This window comes from Choloepus didactylus, chromosome 6, assembly GCF_015220235.1.
Source record: "Choloepus didactylus isolate mChoDid1 chromosome 6, mChoDid1.pri, whole genome shotgun sequence".
Classification (NCBI taxonomy): Eukaryota; Metazoa; Chordata; class Mammalia; order Pilosa; family Megalonychidae; genus Choloepus; species Choloepus didactylus.
In genome coordinates, this window is record NC_051312.1 from 119169952 (window position 1) to 119186871 (window position 16920).

General features: G+C 37.6%; 1 protein-coding gene across 1 annotated transcript in view; it reads left to right on the forward strand.

Annotated features, from left to right (window-relative positions):
- DYNC2H1 (dynein cytoplasmic 2 heavy chain 1) overlaps positions 1-16920 on the forward strand; it is a 419160-nt gene that overhangs the window by 203838 nt on the left and 198402 nt on the right. The window contains exons 67-70 of the mRNA XM_037841237.1: positions 2928-3047; positions 3623-3757; positions 5436-5579; positions 7269-7358. Of these exons, the coding sequence (XP_037697165.1) occupies positions 2928-3047; positions 3623-3757; positions 5436-5579; positions 7269-7358 (489 nt within the window). The remainder of the gene's footprint in view (positions 1-2927; positions 3048-3622; positions 3758-5435; positions 5580-7268; positions 7359-16920) is intronic.

Sequence of the window (16920 nt, forward strand, 5' to 3'; positions counted from 1 at the left end):
GAACCTTTCTCCAAGTCTCTCTGTCCTGTCTTTGTTTCTCTGTCTGTAGGGCTCCCTTTAGTATCTCCAGTAGGGCAGGTCTCTTGTTAGCAAATTCTCTCAGCATTTCTTTGTCTGTGAAAAATTTAAGCTCTCCCTCAAATTTGAAGGAGAGCTGTGCTGGATAAAGTATTCTTGGCTGGAAATTCCTCTCACTCAGAATTTTAAATATATCGTGCCACTGCCTTCTCGCCTCCATGGTGGCTGCTGAGTAGTCACTACTTAGTCTTATGCTGTTTCCTTTGTATGTGGTGAATTGCTTTTCTCTTGCTGCTTTCAGAACTTGCTCCTTCTCTTCTGTGTTTGACAGTGTGATCAGTATATGTCTCGGAGTGGGTTTTTTTGGATTTATTCTATTTGGAGTTCGCTGAGCATTTATGATTTGTGTATTTATGTTGTTTAGAAGATTTGGGAAGTTTTCCCCAACAATTTCTTTGAATACTCTTCCTAGACCTTTACCCTTTTCTTCCCCTTCTGGGACACCAATGAGTCTTATATTCGGACGTTTCATATTATCTATCATATCCCTGAGGTCCATTTCGAGTTTTTCAATTTTTTTCCCCATTCTTTCTTTTATGCTTTCATTTTCCATTCTGTCATCTTCCAGGTCACTGATTCGTTGTTCAACTTCCTCTAGTCTTGTACTATGAGTGTCCAGAATCTTTTTAATTTGGTCAACAGTTTCTTTAATTTCCATAAGATCATCCATTTTTTTATTTAGTCTTGCAATGTCTTCTTTATGCTCTTCCAGGGTCTTCTTGATTTCCTTCATATCCCGTACTAGGGTCTCATTGTTCATCTTTAGTTCTTTGAGTAGCTGCTCTAGGTGTGTCTCTTCTGGTCTTTTGATTTGGGTGCTTGGGCTTGGGTTATCCATATCGTCTGGTTTTTTCATATGCTTTATAATTTTCTGTTGTTTTTGGCCTCGTGGCATTTGCTGACCTTGATAGGGTTCTTTTAGGGTTTGTAGACCAGTTGAAGTCCTTATCTCTAATTTATCAGATCTACAGCTTCGTGGAGTACACTTTCTCTAACTAACCAGCAGGTGGCGTCCACGAGCCACCTGTTCTCCACAAGCCAGATCTCCCCTGCTTAGCCTTTTTGGTGAGTGGGGGAGTGAGTCTTGTGGGGCCCAATTGGTGTCCCAAGCTTGCGTGTGTAGTTGGTGTTGCCTGCCCTGTATGTGGGGCGTGTTTCTGGGCAGTCGGGGAGGGGGGGTGGCCCTAACAATCAAATCTCCCTGATGATCCTAGAGTTTTAAAGCTACTGCAATAGTCTAATCCTTCAGTTCAGTCCTGCCACAGTTTGTCTCTGCCACTGACCCACAAGTCTTTGGTATTGGCGTATGGCTCCTGAGACTTGCAAGTGGGCCCCTCTTCCAGGCTGTGCACCCCGGGTCCTCTGTTGAGGGATGACTGTGCTATGTCACAGGTGAGTGCCGTCCCCCCAGGGCAGTTCTGGGCTGCTGGGCTGTGTTGGGAGGCTCCCAGTCTGCTCAAATGATGGCTGAATGGGGCTCTGTTAATTCACACTGCTCCCCCTTCCCAGCTCTGGGACATTCAGCTGAGGTTGCAGGGAAGGCTAATGTCCACGCCCAGTTTTGTGGTGTGTGCCTGTTATTTGAAGCACTTCCGTCACACTGGGTTGTCTGGGGCAGCTCTGGGCTATGGGGCTGGTGATGGGCAGGAGTGTTTCCTGTCCACCAGGATGGTGGCTGTGAGCGGACACCCCCCTTTTCTTGGGAAGTTGTGTTGTTTAGTGAATTTTCTCAGCCACTGGATTATTGCCTTTTGTCTCAGAGCTCTCTTAGTTCTGCTCTTGACTTGACGTGCCCAAATTTCAATTCTTTGAAGCTTTCTGTATTGAGCTTCTTAGAGTAATTGTTTTAGAAAAAGCAAAAAGGATTTAAAAAAAAAAAAAACAAAAAAAACAAAAAACAAAAAAAACGGCCCTCCTCAGAGATCTAATGGGTTATTGAAATGCTAATAGACAAAGCAACCAGGGCCATTAAGGAAAGGTGCCCAAGGCAGAGAGATCAGCCTTGCTTCGGGATTTGCATATGCGCCTCAAGGCCTGATCTCCGCCCTTCCCCTTTCTGTGTTCACCAGAACTCCAAAAATCCTCTGCTTTTATTTTGGAGTTTTTCGTGTTGTTTTTTTTTCTATGCCTGTCTCCTCTCTGCTGGGCTGGCTGCTCTCAGAGTCTCTGGTGTCTGGCCTCAGTCTATCTATGGTTGGAGTTTGAATCAGTAGAATGAGTTTCCGATAAGAGCAGCCACTGCAATTCTCCCTTCTCCTTCCTGGAGCTGACAGCCCCTCCTCCCCCGGGACTGAGCCTGGCAGGGAGGGGCGCGGGTCCCCTGGCCGCAAAAACTTACAGATTTCGCTGATCTCAGGAGTTCCACGTTTTCATGAGTGTTGTATGAAGTATGCCCAAAGACAGATTGCTCTGTGGTGTCCAGTCCACGCAGTTCCTGGCTTTTTACCTACTTTCCTGGAGGAGTAACTAAAACATACAGCTCACCAGTCTGCCATCTTGCCCCGCCTCCTCTTTTTATTTCTTAATGCAAATACTTATCATTTAAGTAAAATTCTGGTCTCCCCAAATTTGATATATTTAGTTTTTTAACTAAATAGTACATATTGGTATATTAAGTAATGCAATTTCTTATAGGTATCCTGTAATATTTAAAATTTTAATTGTCGTTGTAACCATTCAATTCTTTCCTTTTTGTCAGAAATAACTGTGAAAGTTACCTCATATGTTTTATTTGAAAGAATCAAATGAGGTACATTGTATCATAATACTTGTAATATTTAGTAAACATGCAAGACCTGTTTTTTAACTTATCTCTAGAATATCCTTGTGTTTTTATTTTTTATTTTAAGCTTTTAGCTTTAACTATTCAGCATGAGAAACCTGACTTAGAGGAACAGAAAACAAGATTATTGCAACATGAAGAAGAGAAGAAAATACAGCTAGCCAAACTTGAAGAATCTCTTTTAGAGGTAAAATGTAATCATTCAGGATTTTTTTTTCATTTTGCTTTTTTTTTTTAATGAATAGAATAACAGTGTTTAAAATTTTTTTTTTTAGTACCTCCAGCTGTTTTTGGTTGTTTCAAATGCATACCAACAAATATCTCAAAGTCAAAATTCTAAGAGAAAATGCAGATGTCTTTTAGAATATAGAATCTTAGGGAGGAATGTTTCAGACAAACAATTTTTAGCTAAATTTTAGCTAATAATATCTAATATTTAATTATCATTTATATGCTCAGAATTTCAAGAATCATTAGTAAATGGGAGGCACAATACCTGAAATTATGAGTTAACCTATTCTATGAAGTATTTTTTAGTTTTATTAGATTGATAAAATTAATACATAGGTAGTGCTTTGGCAATGATACTGTCATATGATTTACCAAATGTTTGATGTAAGGAGACCATAAATGTTGAAATTATTTTAGAATGAGGTAAATTCCTATTAATATTGCTAAATTAATGACAGTTAATATGGGATTTTTAATTGATTATTTTTATACGTATAATGTTCATATCATTTTGTTAATTTTTTCCTACAGACACTTGCTACATCTCAAGGCAATATTTTAGAAAATAAGGATTTGATTGAATCTTTGAATCAGACAAAAGCAAGCAGTGCACTTATTCAAGAGTCACTTAAAGAGTCTCACAAACTCCAGATTTCCCTTGATCAAGTAATTATTTCTTCTTATGTGATTTTATATCATTTTTTTTAAACACTTATGTTAATATGATAAAAAATGTAGAGCCAGACCTTCAGGGAAAGGTGATATCCAAAGAAGAAAACTATTCAGAAACATCAGGGCTTTGGGTCTAATTCTTATTTGAGAGAGAGAGTTAAAATTTGGCTCATCAAAGATATGGTCTGCTGGTCAGTGTACACTGCTGTGTTCTGTTTTCTGGCATATTGTTTATCTAAGGTACATCTACAAGTTTGTACTGCTGCATATTGAAAATGAATATGAAAGAACATATTTACCACACTTGGAACTTACTTATGTTAAAGCAAGTTTAATACATTAATGACAAAGGTTGAAAGTTCTTTTCCATTAAAAACATTTTCTTCTGGACTCATGCTGAACCCTATATGCTTGATGATCTGAACTATTTTCTTACAAATGCTTTAACACCCTTTTTATTTTATTGATACTTCTTCCTTTAGCAAAATTCCAACCCTATATCAGTAGACATATCTTTTCCTCTCCTACATTATAGTGATTGAGCTCTGCTGGAGAAAATCATACAACCAGGCAGATTAATGCCACTATGAATTCCTAGATTCCAATCTGACCTGGACCCTCACTGATATCCTTTAAATCTTTCCCTTTCACCTCAGAGACTTTCCACATTTCCTTTCATATTCTTCAGACCTTGCTCAACTTCTAAACTTCTCGTTTGTTTCTTTACTTCAGAAAAAGTTCTGCTGGAATCCTCTTGGTAGAGAATTGCAGTCATAGTATCTGCAAAGTTTAACTCTGGATGAGGTGAGATGATGGCCTGTATTGAAATCACCCCACATTCTCTACCAGGGTTAAACTTTTCAGATGTTGTGGTGACTGTCATTCTCTACCAAAAGATTTTGAACTTTCTGTTCCTTCTTTTTTTTCACAGACATTGTTAAGTCACACACACAATCTTACAAATATTTATAATCCCGGTGCTTTGATCAGAGTGACAGGGAACATCTTCTCAGAATTCCAGCTTTGAGGCTATGTAATCCTATGATCCTCTCATTCCTGTCATCCTTCACTTTCACCCCAAATACAAACCTCTGTGGTTAATGGCTCTTTCCATACATACATTCCAGCAGTGCTATGTGCTTCAGTATCTCTATGTAGACATCTGTTACAGTCCTCTTGTCTACCTCTAGTCCAGTAGTGTTTTTGTTGGTTTCAATCCCATACCCTAGTTTCATAGTTGGAACTTTTACTCTACTGTTAGTATACTTTGGTTGTGCCATGCCCTCTTTTATTACCTTCAGTAGTTCTCTTTTGAACTGTAATTTTGCAGCATCCAGTCTCTGACCACAAGTGTGTACCATTCCACTTACCCTCTTATTCCTAGTACAAGTGCCCTTGGTACTCATTAAGACCAATCCATGAACTACTCTTAGCTCTGTCATCTGACTGGTAGACAAGTATTTAATGTATATTGTCCTCAGTTTCATAAAAATAAGGAAGAAAAACTAGATTATACTATTCCTTTTAGTTATGACATTCTGTGATTCTTCAGCTTCATTTGTTGTATGTATGTAGATACAGTAAGGCTGTTACTAGATATGTGCATAGTGGCCTGTAGATGGCAGTAAAGTTGTTCCAATACTAAGGGATTTTCTCCACCAATGATCCACAGGAGCGGGATGCCTATCTCCCTCTGGCTGAGAGTGCCAGCAAGATGTACTTTATTATTTCTGACTTATCCAAAATTAATAACATGTACCGTTTTAGTTTGGCTGCATTTCTCCGACTTTTCCAACGAGCTCTGCAAAACAAACAGGTATGTTGTTTGTTACCCTGTAGTTGGGAGTGAATAAGAGTGGTCACTTTATTAGGGTGCGTAAAAAAAGTAATTTCCTGAGAAAACTTGCATGCAATTATATTTTCAAAAGACCTCATATCACATTTTTAAACGAAATCAGTTTGTTAATCACGTTTAGTATTAAAGAGGAGTTTCAAGACATCTTTTTAGTGGAAATTATTTCTGTTCTGAGTATAAATTAATGAGTAATAGATGTTCATTAAAAAACCAGATAATTCATAAAGGTATGGAGATAAGAAATTGTCCACATAATCCCACCACCTAGGGAAAACTACGTTTAACATTTCATTATATATTCTTGTTGTTTGAGGTATAATGTGTGCCAAGTATTGTTCTAGATAATGGGGCTACAGTTGTGTACCAAACAGATAAAAATCTCTGCTCTATCAAGCTTATATTCTAGCAGAGGGGAGGATATGTTTAAAGTTTAACACATTGTTTTAAACAAAAAGGTATTATACTGTTCTTTTAAAAACTTGTTAGTGTATTGTAGATAACTTTTATGTCAATAAATATAAGTCTACACAATAATTTTAGAGAGTGTGAGGCTATACCATACTTTATTTAACTAACTCCTATATGGCTATTGTTCTGGTTATGTCTGCTAAGTATAATTTCATACCAAATTTAGCATATTAAAATAACCGTTTTCTTATTCTCATGGGATTCTGCTGGTAATTTGGTCAGGGAACATTGTCTCTGCTCAATCTGGGGCCTCACTTGGGAGTACTTGAGAGTGGGAAGTTACATTCTCATTCACTCGCGTGCCTGGTGTATTGACTGGGAGGGTTGATGACTAGGATGCTGACTGGAGTGCTGTCTTACGTGTGGCCTCTCCACCAAGCTTGGCTTCCTCACAGTGTGGCAGCCTTGGGGTAATTGCAAGGCTTATAGTCTCCATATGCTTCCTAAAGTGAGATGTAAAACTCATATCACTCTTAGGGAAAAGGCCAATCTTTACAACCTTCCCATCCCACATTCTTACCCCAAGCCATTTTTAGTTAATCAAAGGAAAGAGCCATTAATAATACTTTATCAAATCATGGCTTTTACTCTGCCTTCCATTTTACAATGGAAGTACTAAAGGAGATCCAAACTAAAGATGTTTGAGTTTTTACAGCACCTATTTCAAAGTTATTGTCCATCCTTATTCAATATGAAGGACATGTTTGAGATCATTTAGGTTCTCATATTGAGGATGAGAAAAATCTACACAGACTGCTTTGATAATACTGTTTTGAGGCTGGAATGGTAATTATACATGTAGTTTCAATGGCCTTAACATTGAAACTACATGTATATACATCTACATAAAATATGTAGATCATATTTTTAATGCCAGTAGGAATGAAAATGATATGGTCAAATTCAAATCTTGTTGCATTATTTGAAACTGTAATTTTTATTTATTGAAATATTTAATTCCATACATTAATGAAACATACATCATTTTTTTTTATTGTATTAGTATGCAAGTTTAATGCACTTAATCTGTTTAGTCCCTTGAGTTTGATGTACAAAGATCCTTGTGCCAGGAACAGCTATCAGTCTGGAGAAACAATGTATAAGAGTAAATAAACTGTGAGATACCTTTTGAATGTTTATCAATTTCTTAATGGTTTTCAATTTTCAAATTGTAATCTACAGGATTCTGAAAATACAGAACAGAGAATTCAGTCTCTTATCAGCTCATTAAAGCACATGGTTTATGAATATATATGCCGTTGTCTATTTAAGGTAAGAAACATTGTATTTTTCAAGTATAAAATACTGCACGATCCTTGATTTAATACAGTATTTACAGTTAAAGTCATGTAATTCTTTAGCTACTAGAAAGGTTTTGATTTTGCATTTCTGGTATTTTCCCAGAAAATATTCATAATTAATTAGAATGTCTTCCAACATTTGGGGATATAGTAGAGAGAAAAGTAAGGAAGGAAGAGCAAATACTGGGTTCAGAGCAGGCTTAGCTCTGGACATGCCAGTCAGTAGTCACTGAAAGAAGGAACAGTTACAGTGAATTATGTAGCACATTATCTAATCAGGGTTTCTCAACATTGACACTATTGACATTTTGGGCTGCATTTCTTTGTCGGGGGTAGGGTGGGGAATTTTTGTGCTTTGTAGGCTGTTTATTATATCCCTGGCCTTTACCATCTGATGCCAGTAGCAGACTCCTATGCACCTATGCCTCCAGACAATTGCCAAACATCCATGGGTGGGGGTGGAGAGCAAAATCATTCCCCATTTTTAGTATTAGAAAGTAAGCTAATATATGATTCTGAGTTATGAGAGAAATTTATCATACAAGTCTTCATATTTTAAGTTCTCTAGAGGAATACAATGAAAAATATTTTGGAGATTTTTGAATATTATAGAAAACACAGAGACTTTTCACTTAGAATTTTTCTTTTTTTTTTTTTTTTTAAGTATCAGCCTTTGAGTATAGTGTAAGACATACAATTCTGCTAAAAAAAGAGCTTTGTATAAAGGCAATTAACTTAGAGAAATAGTTGTATGACCCAATTATATAGGCTTCTTAGAAATCTTGAAAAATATATAGTTAATATATTCTTTAGAATGTGATAGTTATTTTTATGACTAGAGTCATTTTGTCGAGCTTCTTGACTTGAGACAGAAATAAATCCTTCAGAATTCCTTTCAGCACTTTGGCAAGAAATCTTATGGGTAATTTGAAGAAGTATAATTGAGCATTTCTGCAAATTTCCTTATTTAATGGGACTTTTGGACTTACAGTTTTCTTTTAAAGGTCTTATAGTTAACTACGATTCTAAAAATCACTTGTTTGGACTTCAATTTTAACTTGTGTAAAATGAGGGATTATGAACAAATAATTTCAAAGCCCATTTTGTCACTAAAATGTTATAATCCTAGAATATGAGGATGATCTTCATAGTGGGAGAGCTTCATACATTATAGATCTCATGATATCACTAGCATTTGTATAATACATTATCTCATGCATTAATACATCAAAATTCTTTATTACACAAACAAAACTTAAAAATATTCTCAGAGGGAGTTTCAAACTTTATGGAAAAACCTTACAAAAGAAATCTTAAAGATCATTTCACTCTCTCCTCCCACTTTTACTTTCCTTCATTAGAGTAAATCGGTTTATGTATCTCTTTATATTTCATATGTGCAAATCTATAGATAGTTTATTTTCACATATATATGAATTCATATATATATGAATTTCTGTAGCTTCCCTTTTCTTTCAGTAAGTCTTGGGGATCTTTCCATGAGTGTAAATATGTTGACCACATTGTTATTAGTGATTGCACGGTACCCCATAATATGATTATATACTACTTTTTGCTGCTGTACTATTGATGGATATTAGATTATTTATTCTTTGCTATTATAAATAAGTATTCAGTACTCAGATGATTTCACATACTGGTGAACTGTAGTGAAGTCACTTTACCTTTTAAAAATACATTTATATTGTACTAGAAGTGAGGTTGAGAGGCTTAAATCATTTTTAACATTTTGGTACCCAATTGGAATTTTTCGCTGTCTTGAGTAATACTTTCCTCTTGTGAACTGTTGGAAATCATAAGAAAATTGCACTTAACACAGCATCTGGTACATTGTTAAGTCTTAAAAGGTGATGGTTATTATTATCATGTAATCAGTATACTGATATACTACATATTATTGGAAAGGATATGTACTTCAAAAATATTCCTAAACCCAAGGATTCTTTTTTTTTTTTATCATTTTATTGAGATATATTCACATACCACGCAGTCATACCAAAACAAATCGTACTTTCGATTGTTTACAGTACCATTACATAGTTGTACATTCATCACCTAAATCAATCCCTGACACCTTCATTAGCACACACACAAAAATAACAAGAATAATAATTAGAGTGAAAAAGAGCAATTGAAGTAAAAAAGAACACTGGGTACCTTTGTCTGTTTGTTTCCTTCCCCTATTTTTCTACTCATCCATCCCTAAACTAGACAAAGTGGAGTGTGGTCCTTATGGCTTTCCCAATCCCATTGTCACCCCTCATAAGCTACATTTTTATACAACTGTCTTCGAGATTCATGGGTTCTGGGTTGTAATTTGATAGTTTCAGGTATCCACCACCAGCTACCCCAATTCTTTAGAACCTAAAAAGGGTTGTCTAAAGTGTGCGTAAGAGTGCTCACCAGAGTGACCTCTCGGCTCCTTTTGGAATCTCTCTGCCACTGAAGCTTATTTCATTTCCTTTCACATCCCTCTTTTGGTCAAGAAGTTGTTCTCCGTCCCACGATGCCGGGTCTACATTCCTCCCCAGGAGTCATATTCCACGTTGCCAGGGAGATTCACTCCCCTGGGTGTCTGATCCCACGTAGGGGGGAGGGCAGTGATTTCACCTTTCAAGTTGGCTTAGCCAGAGAGAGAGGGTCACATCTGAGCAACAAAGAGGCATTCAGGAGGAGACTCTTAGGCACAGATATAGGGAGGCCTAGCCTCTCCTTTGCAGCAACCGTCTTCCCAAGGGTAAAACTTATGGTAGAGGGCTCAACCCATCAAACCACCAGTCCCCTATGTCTGTGGTCATGTTAGCAACCATGGAGGTGAGGTAGGAGAATACCCCTGCATTCTCCACAGGCTCCTCAAGGGGGCACTACATCTTTTTATTTTTAACTTTTTTTTTTTTTTTTTTTTTAACTTTCCCTTCTTTTTTAAATCAACTGTATGAAAAAAAAAGTTAAAAAGAAAACAAACATACAATAAAAGAACTTTTCAAAGAGATCATAACAAGGGAGTAAGAAAAAGACAACTAACCTAAGATAACTGCTTAACTTCCAACATGTTCCTACTTTACCCCAAGAAAGTTACCTAATATAGCAACATTTCTGTTAACTTGTTCCTACTATATCCATCAGAAATTAACAGACCATAGTCATTTCTGGGCATCCCCAGAACGTTAAATAGCTTATATGTTCTTCTTGGATTACTGTTCCCCCTTCCTTAATTGCTCTCTATTGCTAGTTCCCCTACATTCTACATTATAAACCATTTGTTTTACATTTTTCAAAGTTCACATTAGTGGTAGCATATAATATTTCTCTTTTTGTGCCTGGCTTATTTCGCTCAGCATTATGTCTTCAAGGTTCATCCATGTTGTCATATGTTTCACCAGATTGTTCCTTCTTACTGCCGCGTAGTATTCCATCGTGTGTATATACACATTTTATTTATCCACTCATCTGTTGGAGGACATTTGGGTTGTTTCCATCTCTTGGCAATTGTGAATAATGCTACTATGAACATTGGCGTGCAGATATCTGTTCGTGTCACTGCTTTCCGATCTTGCGGGTATATACCGAGAAGTGCAATCGCTGGATCGAATGGTAGCTCTATATCTACTTTTCTAAGGAACTGCCAGACTGACTTCCAGAGTGGCTGAACCATTATACAGTCCCACCAACAATGAATAAGAGTTCCAATTTCTCCACATCCCCTCCAGCATTTGTAGTTTCCTGTTTGTTTAATGGCAGCCATTCTAACCGGTGTTAGATGGTATCTCATTGTGGTCTTAATTTGCATCTCTCTAATAGCTAGTGAAGCTGAACATTTTTTCATGTGTTTCTTGGCCATTTGTATTTCCTCTTGAGAGAACTGTCTTTTCATATCTTTTGCCCATTTTATAATTGGGCTGTCTGTACTATTGTCATTGAGTTGTAGGATTTCTTTGTATATGCAAGATATCAGTCTTTTGTCAGATACATGGTTTCCAAAAATTTTTTCCCATTGAGTTGGCTGCCTCTTTACCTTTTTGAGAAATTCCTTTGAGGTGCAGAAACTTCTAAGCTTGAGGAGTTCCCATTTATCTATTTTCTCTTTTGTTGCTTGTGCTTTGGGTGTAAAGTCTAGGAAGTGGCCGCCTAATACAAGGTCTTGAAGATGTTTTCCTACATTATCTTCTAGGAGTTTTATGGTACTTTCTTTTATATTGAGATCTTTGGTCCATTTTGAGTTAATTTTTGTGTAGGGGGTGAGGTAGGGGTCCTCTTTGATTCTTTTGGATATGGATATCTAACTCTCCCAGCCCCATTTGTTGAAAAGACCATTATGGCTCAGTTCAGTGACTTTGGGGGCCTTATCAAAGATCAGTCGGCCATAGATCTGAGGGTCTATCTCTGAATTCTCAATTCGATTCCATTGATCTATATGTCTATCTTTGTGCCAGTACCATGCTGTTTTGACAACTGTGGCTTTATAATAAGCTTCAAAGTCAGGGAGTGTAAGTCCTCCCACTTGGTTTTTCTTTTTTAGAGTGTCTTTAGCAATTCGAGGCATCTTCCCTTTCCAAATAAATTTGATAACTAGCTTTTCCAAGTCTGCAAAGTAGGTTGTTGGAATTTTGATTGGGATTGCATTGAATCTGTAGATGAGTTTGGGTAGAATTGACATCTTAATGACATTTAGCCTTCCTATCCATGAACATGGAATATTTTTCCATCTTTTAAGGTCCCCTTCTATTTCTTTTAGTAGAGTTATGTAGTTTTCTTTGTATAGGTCTTTTACATCTTTGGTTAAGTTTATTCCTAGGTACTTGATTTTTTTAGTTGCTATTGAAAATGGTATCTTTTTCTTGAGTGTCTCTTCAGTTTGTTCATTTCTAGCATATAGAAACATTTTTGACTTATGTGCATTAACCTTGTATCCCGCTACTTTGCTAAATTTGTTTATTAGCTCTAGTAGCTGTATCGTCGATTTCTCAGGGTTTTCTAGATATAAGATCATATCATCTGCAAACAATGACAGTTTTACTTCTTCTTTTCCAATTTGGATGCCTTTTATTTCTTTGTCTTGCCGGATTGCCCTGGCTAGCACTTCCAGCACAATGTTGAATAACAGTGGTGACAGCGGGCACCCTTGTCTTGTTCCTGATCTTAGAGGGAAGGCTTTCAGTCTCTCAACATTGAGTACTATGCTGGCTGTGGGTTTTTCATATATGCTCTTTATCATGTTGAGGAAGTTTCCTTCAATTCCTACCTTTTGAAGTGTTTTTATCAAAAAGGGATGTTGGATTTTGTCAAATGCTTTTTCAGCATCTATTGAGATGATCAATTGATTTTTCCCTTTCGAGTTTTTAATGTGTTGTAATACATTGATTGTTTTTCTTATGTTGAACCATTCTTGCATGCCTGGAATGAACCCCACTTGGTCATGGTGTATGATATTTTTAATGTGTCTTTGGATTCGATTTGCAAGTATTTTGTTGAGGATTTTTGCATCTATATTCATTAGGGAGATTGGCCGGTAGTTTTCCTTTTTTGTAGCATCTTTGCCTGGTGTTGGTATTAGATTGATGTTAGCTTCATAAAATGAGTTAGGTAGTGTTCCCTTTTCTTCAATGTTTTGAAAGAGTTTGAGTAAGATTGGTGTCAGTTCTTTCTGGAAAGTTTGGTAGAATTCCCCTGTGAAGCCATCTGGCCCTGGGCATTTATTTGTGGGAAGATTTTTGATGACTGATTGTATCTCTTTGCTTGTGATGGGTTGCTTGAGGTCTTCTATTTCTTCTCTGGTCAGTCTAGGTTGTTCATATGTTTCCAGGAAATTGTCCATTTCTTCTACATTGTCCAGTTTGTTGCCATACAGTTGTTCATAATATCCTCTTATAATTTTTTTAATTTCTTCAGGATCTGCAGTTATGTCACCTTTTTCATTCATTATTTTGTTTATATGGGTCTTCTCTCTTTTTGATTTTGTCAGTCTAGCTAGGGGCTTGTCAATCTTGTTGATCTTCTCAAAGAACCAACTTTTGGTGATATTTATCCTCTCTATTGTTTTTTTGTTCTCTATGTCATTTATTTCTGCTTTAATCCTTGTTATTTCTTTTCTTCTACTTGGTTTAGGATTGGTTTTCTGTTCATTTTCTAGCTTCTTCAGTTGATCCATTAGTTCTTTGATTTTGGCTCTTTCTTCCTTTTTAATATATGCGTTTAGTGCTATAAATTTCCCCCTTAGCACTGCTTTTGCTGCATCCCATAGGTTTTGGTATGTTGTGTTCTCATTTTCATTCGTCTCTATATATTTAGCAATTTCTCTTGCTATTTCTTCTTTAACCCACTGATTGTTTAGGAGTGTGTTGTTTAACCTCCAGGTATTTGTGAATTTTCTAAGTCTCTGATGGTTATTGACTTCTAATTGTATTCCATTGTGGTCAGAGAATGTGCTTTGAATAATTTCAATCTTTTTAAATTTATTGAGGCTTGTTTTATGTCCCAGCATATGATCTATTCTGGAGAAAGTTCCATGAGCACTAGAAAAGTATGTGTATCCTGGTGATTTGGGATGTAATGTCCTGTAGATGTCTGTTAAATCTAATTCATTTATCAGATTGTTTAGGTTTTCAATTTCCTTATTGGTCTTCTGTCTGGTTGATCTATCTATAGGAGAGAGTGATGTGTTGAAGTCTCCCACAATTATTGTGGAAACATCAATTGCTTCCTTTAGTTTTGCCAGTGTTTCTCTCATGTATTTTGTGGCACCTTGATTGGGTGCATAGACATTTACGATTATTATTTCTTCTTGCTGAATTGCCCCTTTTATTAGTATGTAGTGGCCTTCTTTGTCTCTCAAAACATCCCTGCATTTGAAGTCTATTTTATCTGAGATTAATATTGCTAGACCTGCTTTCTTTTGGCTGTAGCTTGCATGAAATATTTTTTTCCATCCTTTCACTTTCAGTTTCTTTGTGTCCCTGTGTCTAAGATGAGTCTCTTGTATGCAACATATTGATGGTTCATTTTTTTTGATCCATTCTGCGAATTTATATCTTTGAATTGGGGAGTTTAATCCATTTACATTCAACGTTATAACCGTGAAGGCATTTCTTGAATCGGCCATCTTATCCTTTGGTTTATGTTTGCCGTATTTTTCCCTCTCTCTATTAATATCCTTTATTGTACCCATATCGAATCTCTTTAGTACTGAACCTTTCTCCAAGTCTCTCTGTCCTGTCTTTGTTTCTCTGTCCGTAGGGCTCCCTTTAGTATCTCCAGTAGGGCAGGTCTCTTGTTAGCAAATTCTCTCAGCATTTGTTTGTCTGTGAAAAATTTCAGCTCTCCCTCAAATTTGAAGGAGAGCTTTGCTGGATAAAGTATTCTTGGCTGGAAATTTTTCTCACTCAGAATTTTAAATATATCGTGCCACTGCCTTCTTGCCTCCATGGTGGCTGCTGAGTAGTCACTACTTAGTCTTATGCTGTTTCCTTTGTATGTGGTGAATTGCTTTTCTCTTGCTGCTTTCAGAACTTGCTCCTTTTCTTCTGTGTTTGACAGTGTGATCAGTATATGTCTCGGAGTGGGTTTATTTGGATTTATTCTATTTGGAGTTCGCTGAGCATTTATGATTTGTGTATTTATGTTGTTTAGAAGATTTGGGAAGTTTTCCCCAACAATTTCTTTGAATACTCTTCCTAGACCTTTACCCTTTTCTTCCCCTTCTGGGACACCAGTGAGTCTTATATTTGGACGTTTCATATTATCTATCATATCCCTGAGGTCCATTTTGATTTTTTCAATTTTTTTCCCCATTCTTTCTTTTATGCTTTCATTTTCCATTCTGTCATCTTCCAGGTCACTGATTCGTTGTTCAACTTCCTCTAGTCTTGTACTATGAGTGTCCAGAATCTTTTTAATTTGGTCAACAGTTTCTTTAATTTCCATAAGATCATCCATTTTTTTATTTAGTCTTGCAATGTCTTCTTTATGCTCTTCTAGAGTCTTCTTGATTTCCTTTATATCCCGTACTATGGTCTCATTGTTCATCTTTAGTTCTTTGAGTAGCTGCTCTAGGTGCTGTGTCTCTTCTGGTCTTTTGATTTGGGTGCTTGGGCTTGGGTTATCCATATCTTCTGGTTTTTTCATATGCTTTATAATTTTCTGTTGTTTTTGGCCTCGTGGCATTTGCTGAACTTGATACGGTTCTTTTAGGGTTTGTAGACCTATTGAAGTCCTTATCTCTAATTTATCAGATCTACAGCTTCGTGGAGTACACTTTCTCTAACTAACCAGCAGGTGGCGTCCACGAGCCACCTGTTCTCCACAAGCCAGTTCTCCCCTGCTTAGCCTTTTTGGTGAGTGGGAGAGTGAGTCTTGTGGGGCCCAATTGGTGTACCAAGCTTGCGTGTGTAGTTGGCGTTGTCTGCCCTGTATGTGGGGCGTGTTTCTGGGCAGTCGGGGAGGGGGGGTGGCCCTAACAATCAAATCTCCCTGGTGATCCTAGAGTTTTAAAGCTGCTGCAATAGTCTAATCCTTCAGTTCAGTCCTGCCACAGTTTGTCTCTGCCACTGACCCACAAGTCCTTGGTATTGGCGTATGGCTCCTGAGACTTGCAAGTGGGCCCCTCTTCCAGGCTGTGCACCCCGGGTCCTCTGTTGAGGGATGACTGTGCTATGTCACAGGTGAGTGCCGTCCCCCCAGGGCAGTTCTGGGCTGCTGGTCTGTGTAGGGAGGCTCCCAGTCTGCTGAAATGATGGCTGAATGGGGCTTTGTTAATTCACACTGCTCCACCTTCCCAACTCTGGGACAATCAGCTGAGGTTGCAGGGAAGGCTAATGTCCACGCCCAGTTTTGTGGTGTGTGCTTGTTATTTTAAGCACTTCCGTCACACTGCGTTGTCAGGGGCAGTTCTGGGCTATGGGGCTGGCGATGGGCAGGAGTGTTTCCTGTCCACCAGGATGGTGGCTGTGAGCAGACACCCCCCTTTTCTTGGGAAGTTGTGGTGTTTAGTGAATTTTGTCAGCCACTGGATTATTGCCTTTTGTCTCAGAGCTCTCTTAGTTCTGCTCTTGACTTGACCTGCCCAAATTGAAAGTCTTTGAAGCTTTCTGTATTGGGCTTCTTAGAGTAATTGTTTTAGAAAGAGAAAAAAGGATTTAAAAAAAAAAAAAAAAGGGCCCTCCTCAGAGATCTAATGGGTTATTGAAATACTAATAGACAAAGCAACCAGGGCCATTAAGGAAAGGTCCACAGGTAGAGAGATCAGCTTTTCTTCGGGATTTGCATATGCGCCTCAAGGCCTGAGCTCCGCCCTTCCCCTTTCTGTGTTCACCAGAACTCCAAAAATCCTCTGCTTTTATTTTGGAGTTTTTCGTGTTGTTTTTTTTTTTTCTATGCCTGTCTCCTCTCTGCTGGGCTGGCTGCTCTCAGATTCTCTGGTGTCTGGTCTCAGTCTATCTATGGTTGGAGTTGGATCAGTAGAATGAGTTTCCGATAAGGGCTGCCACTGCAGTTCTCCCTTCTCCTTCCCGGAGCTG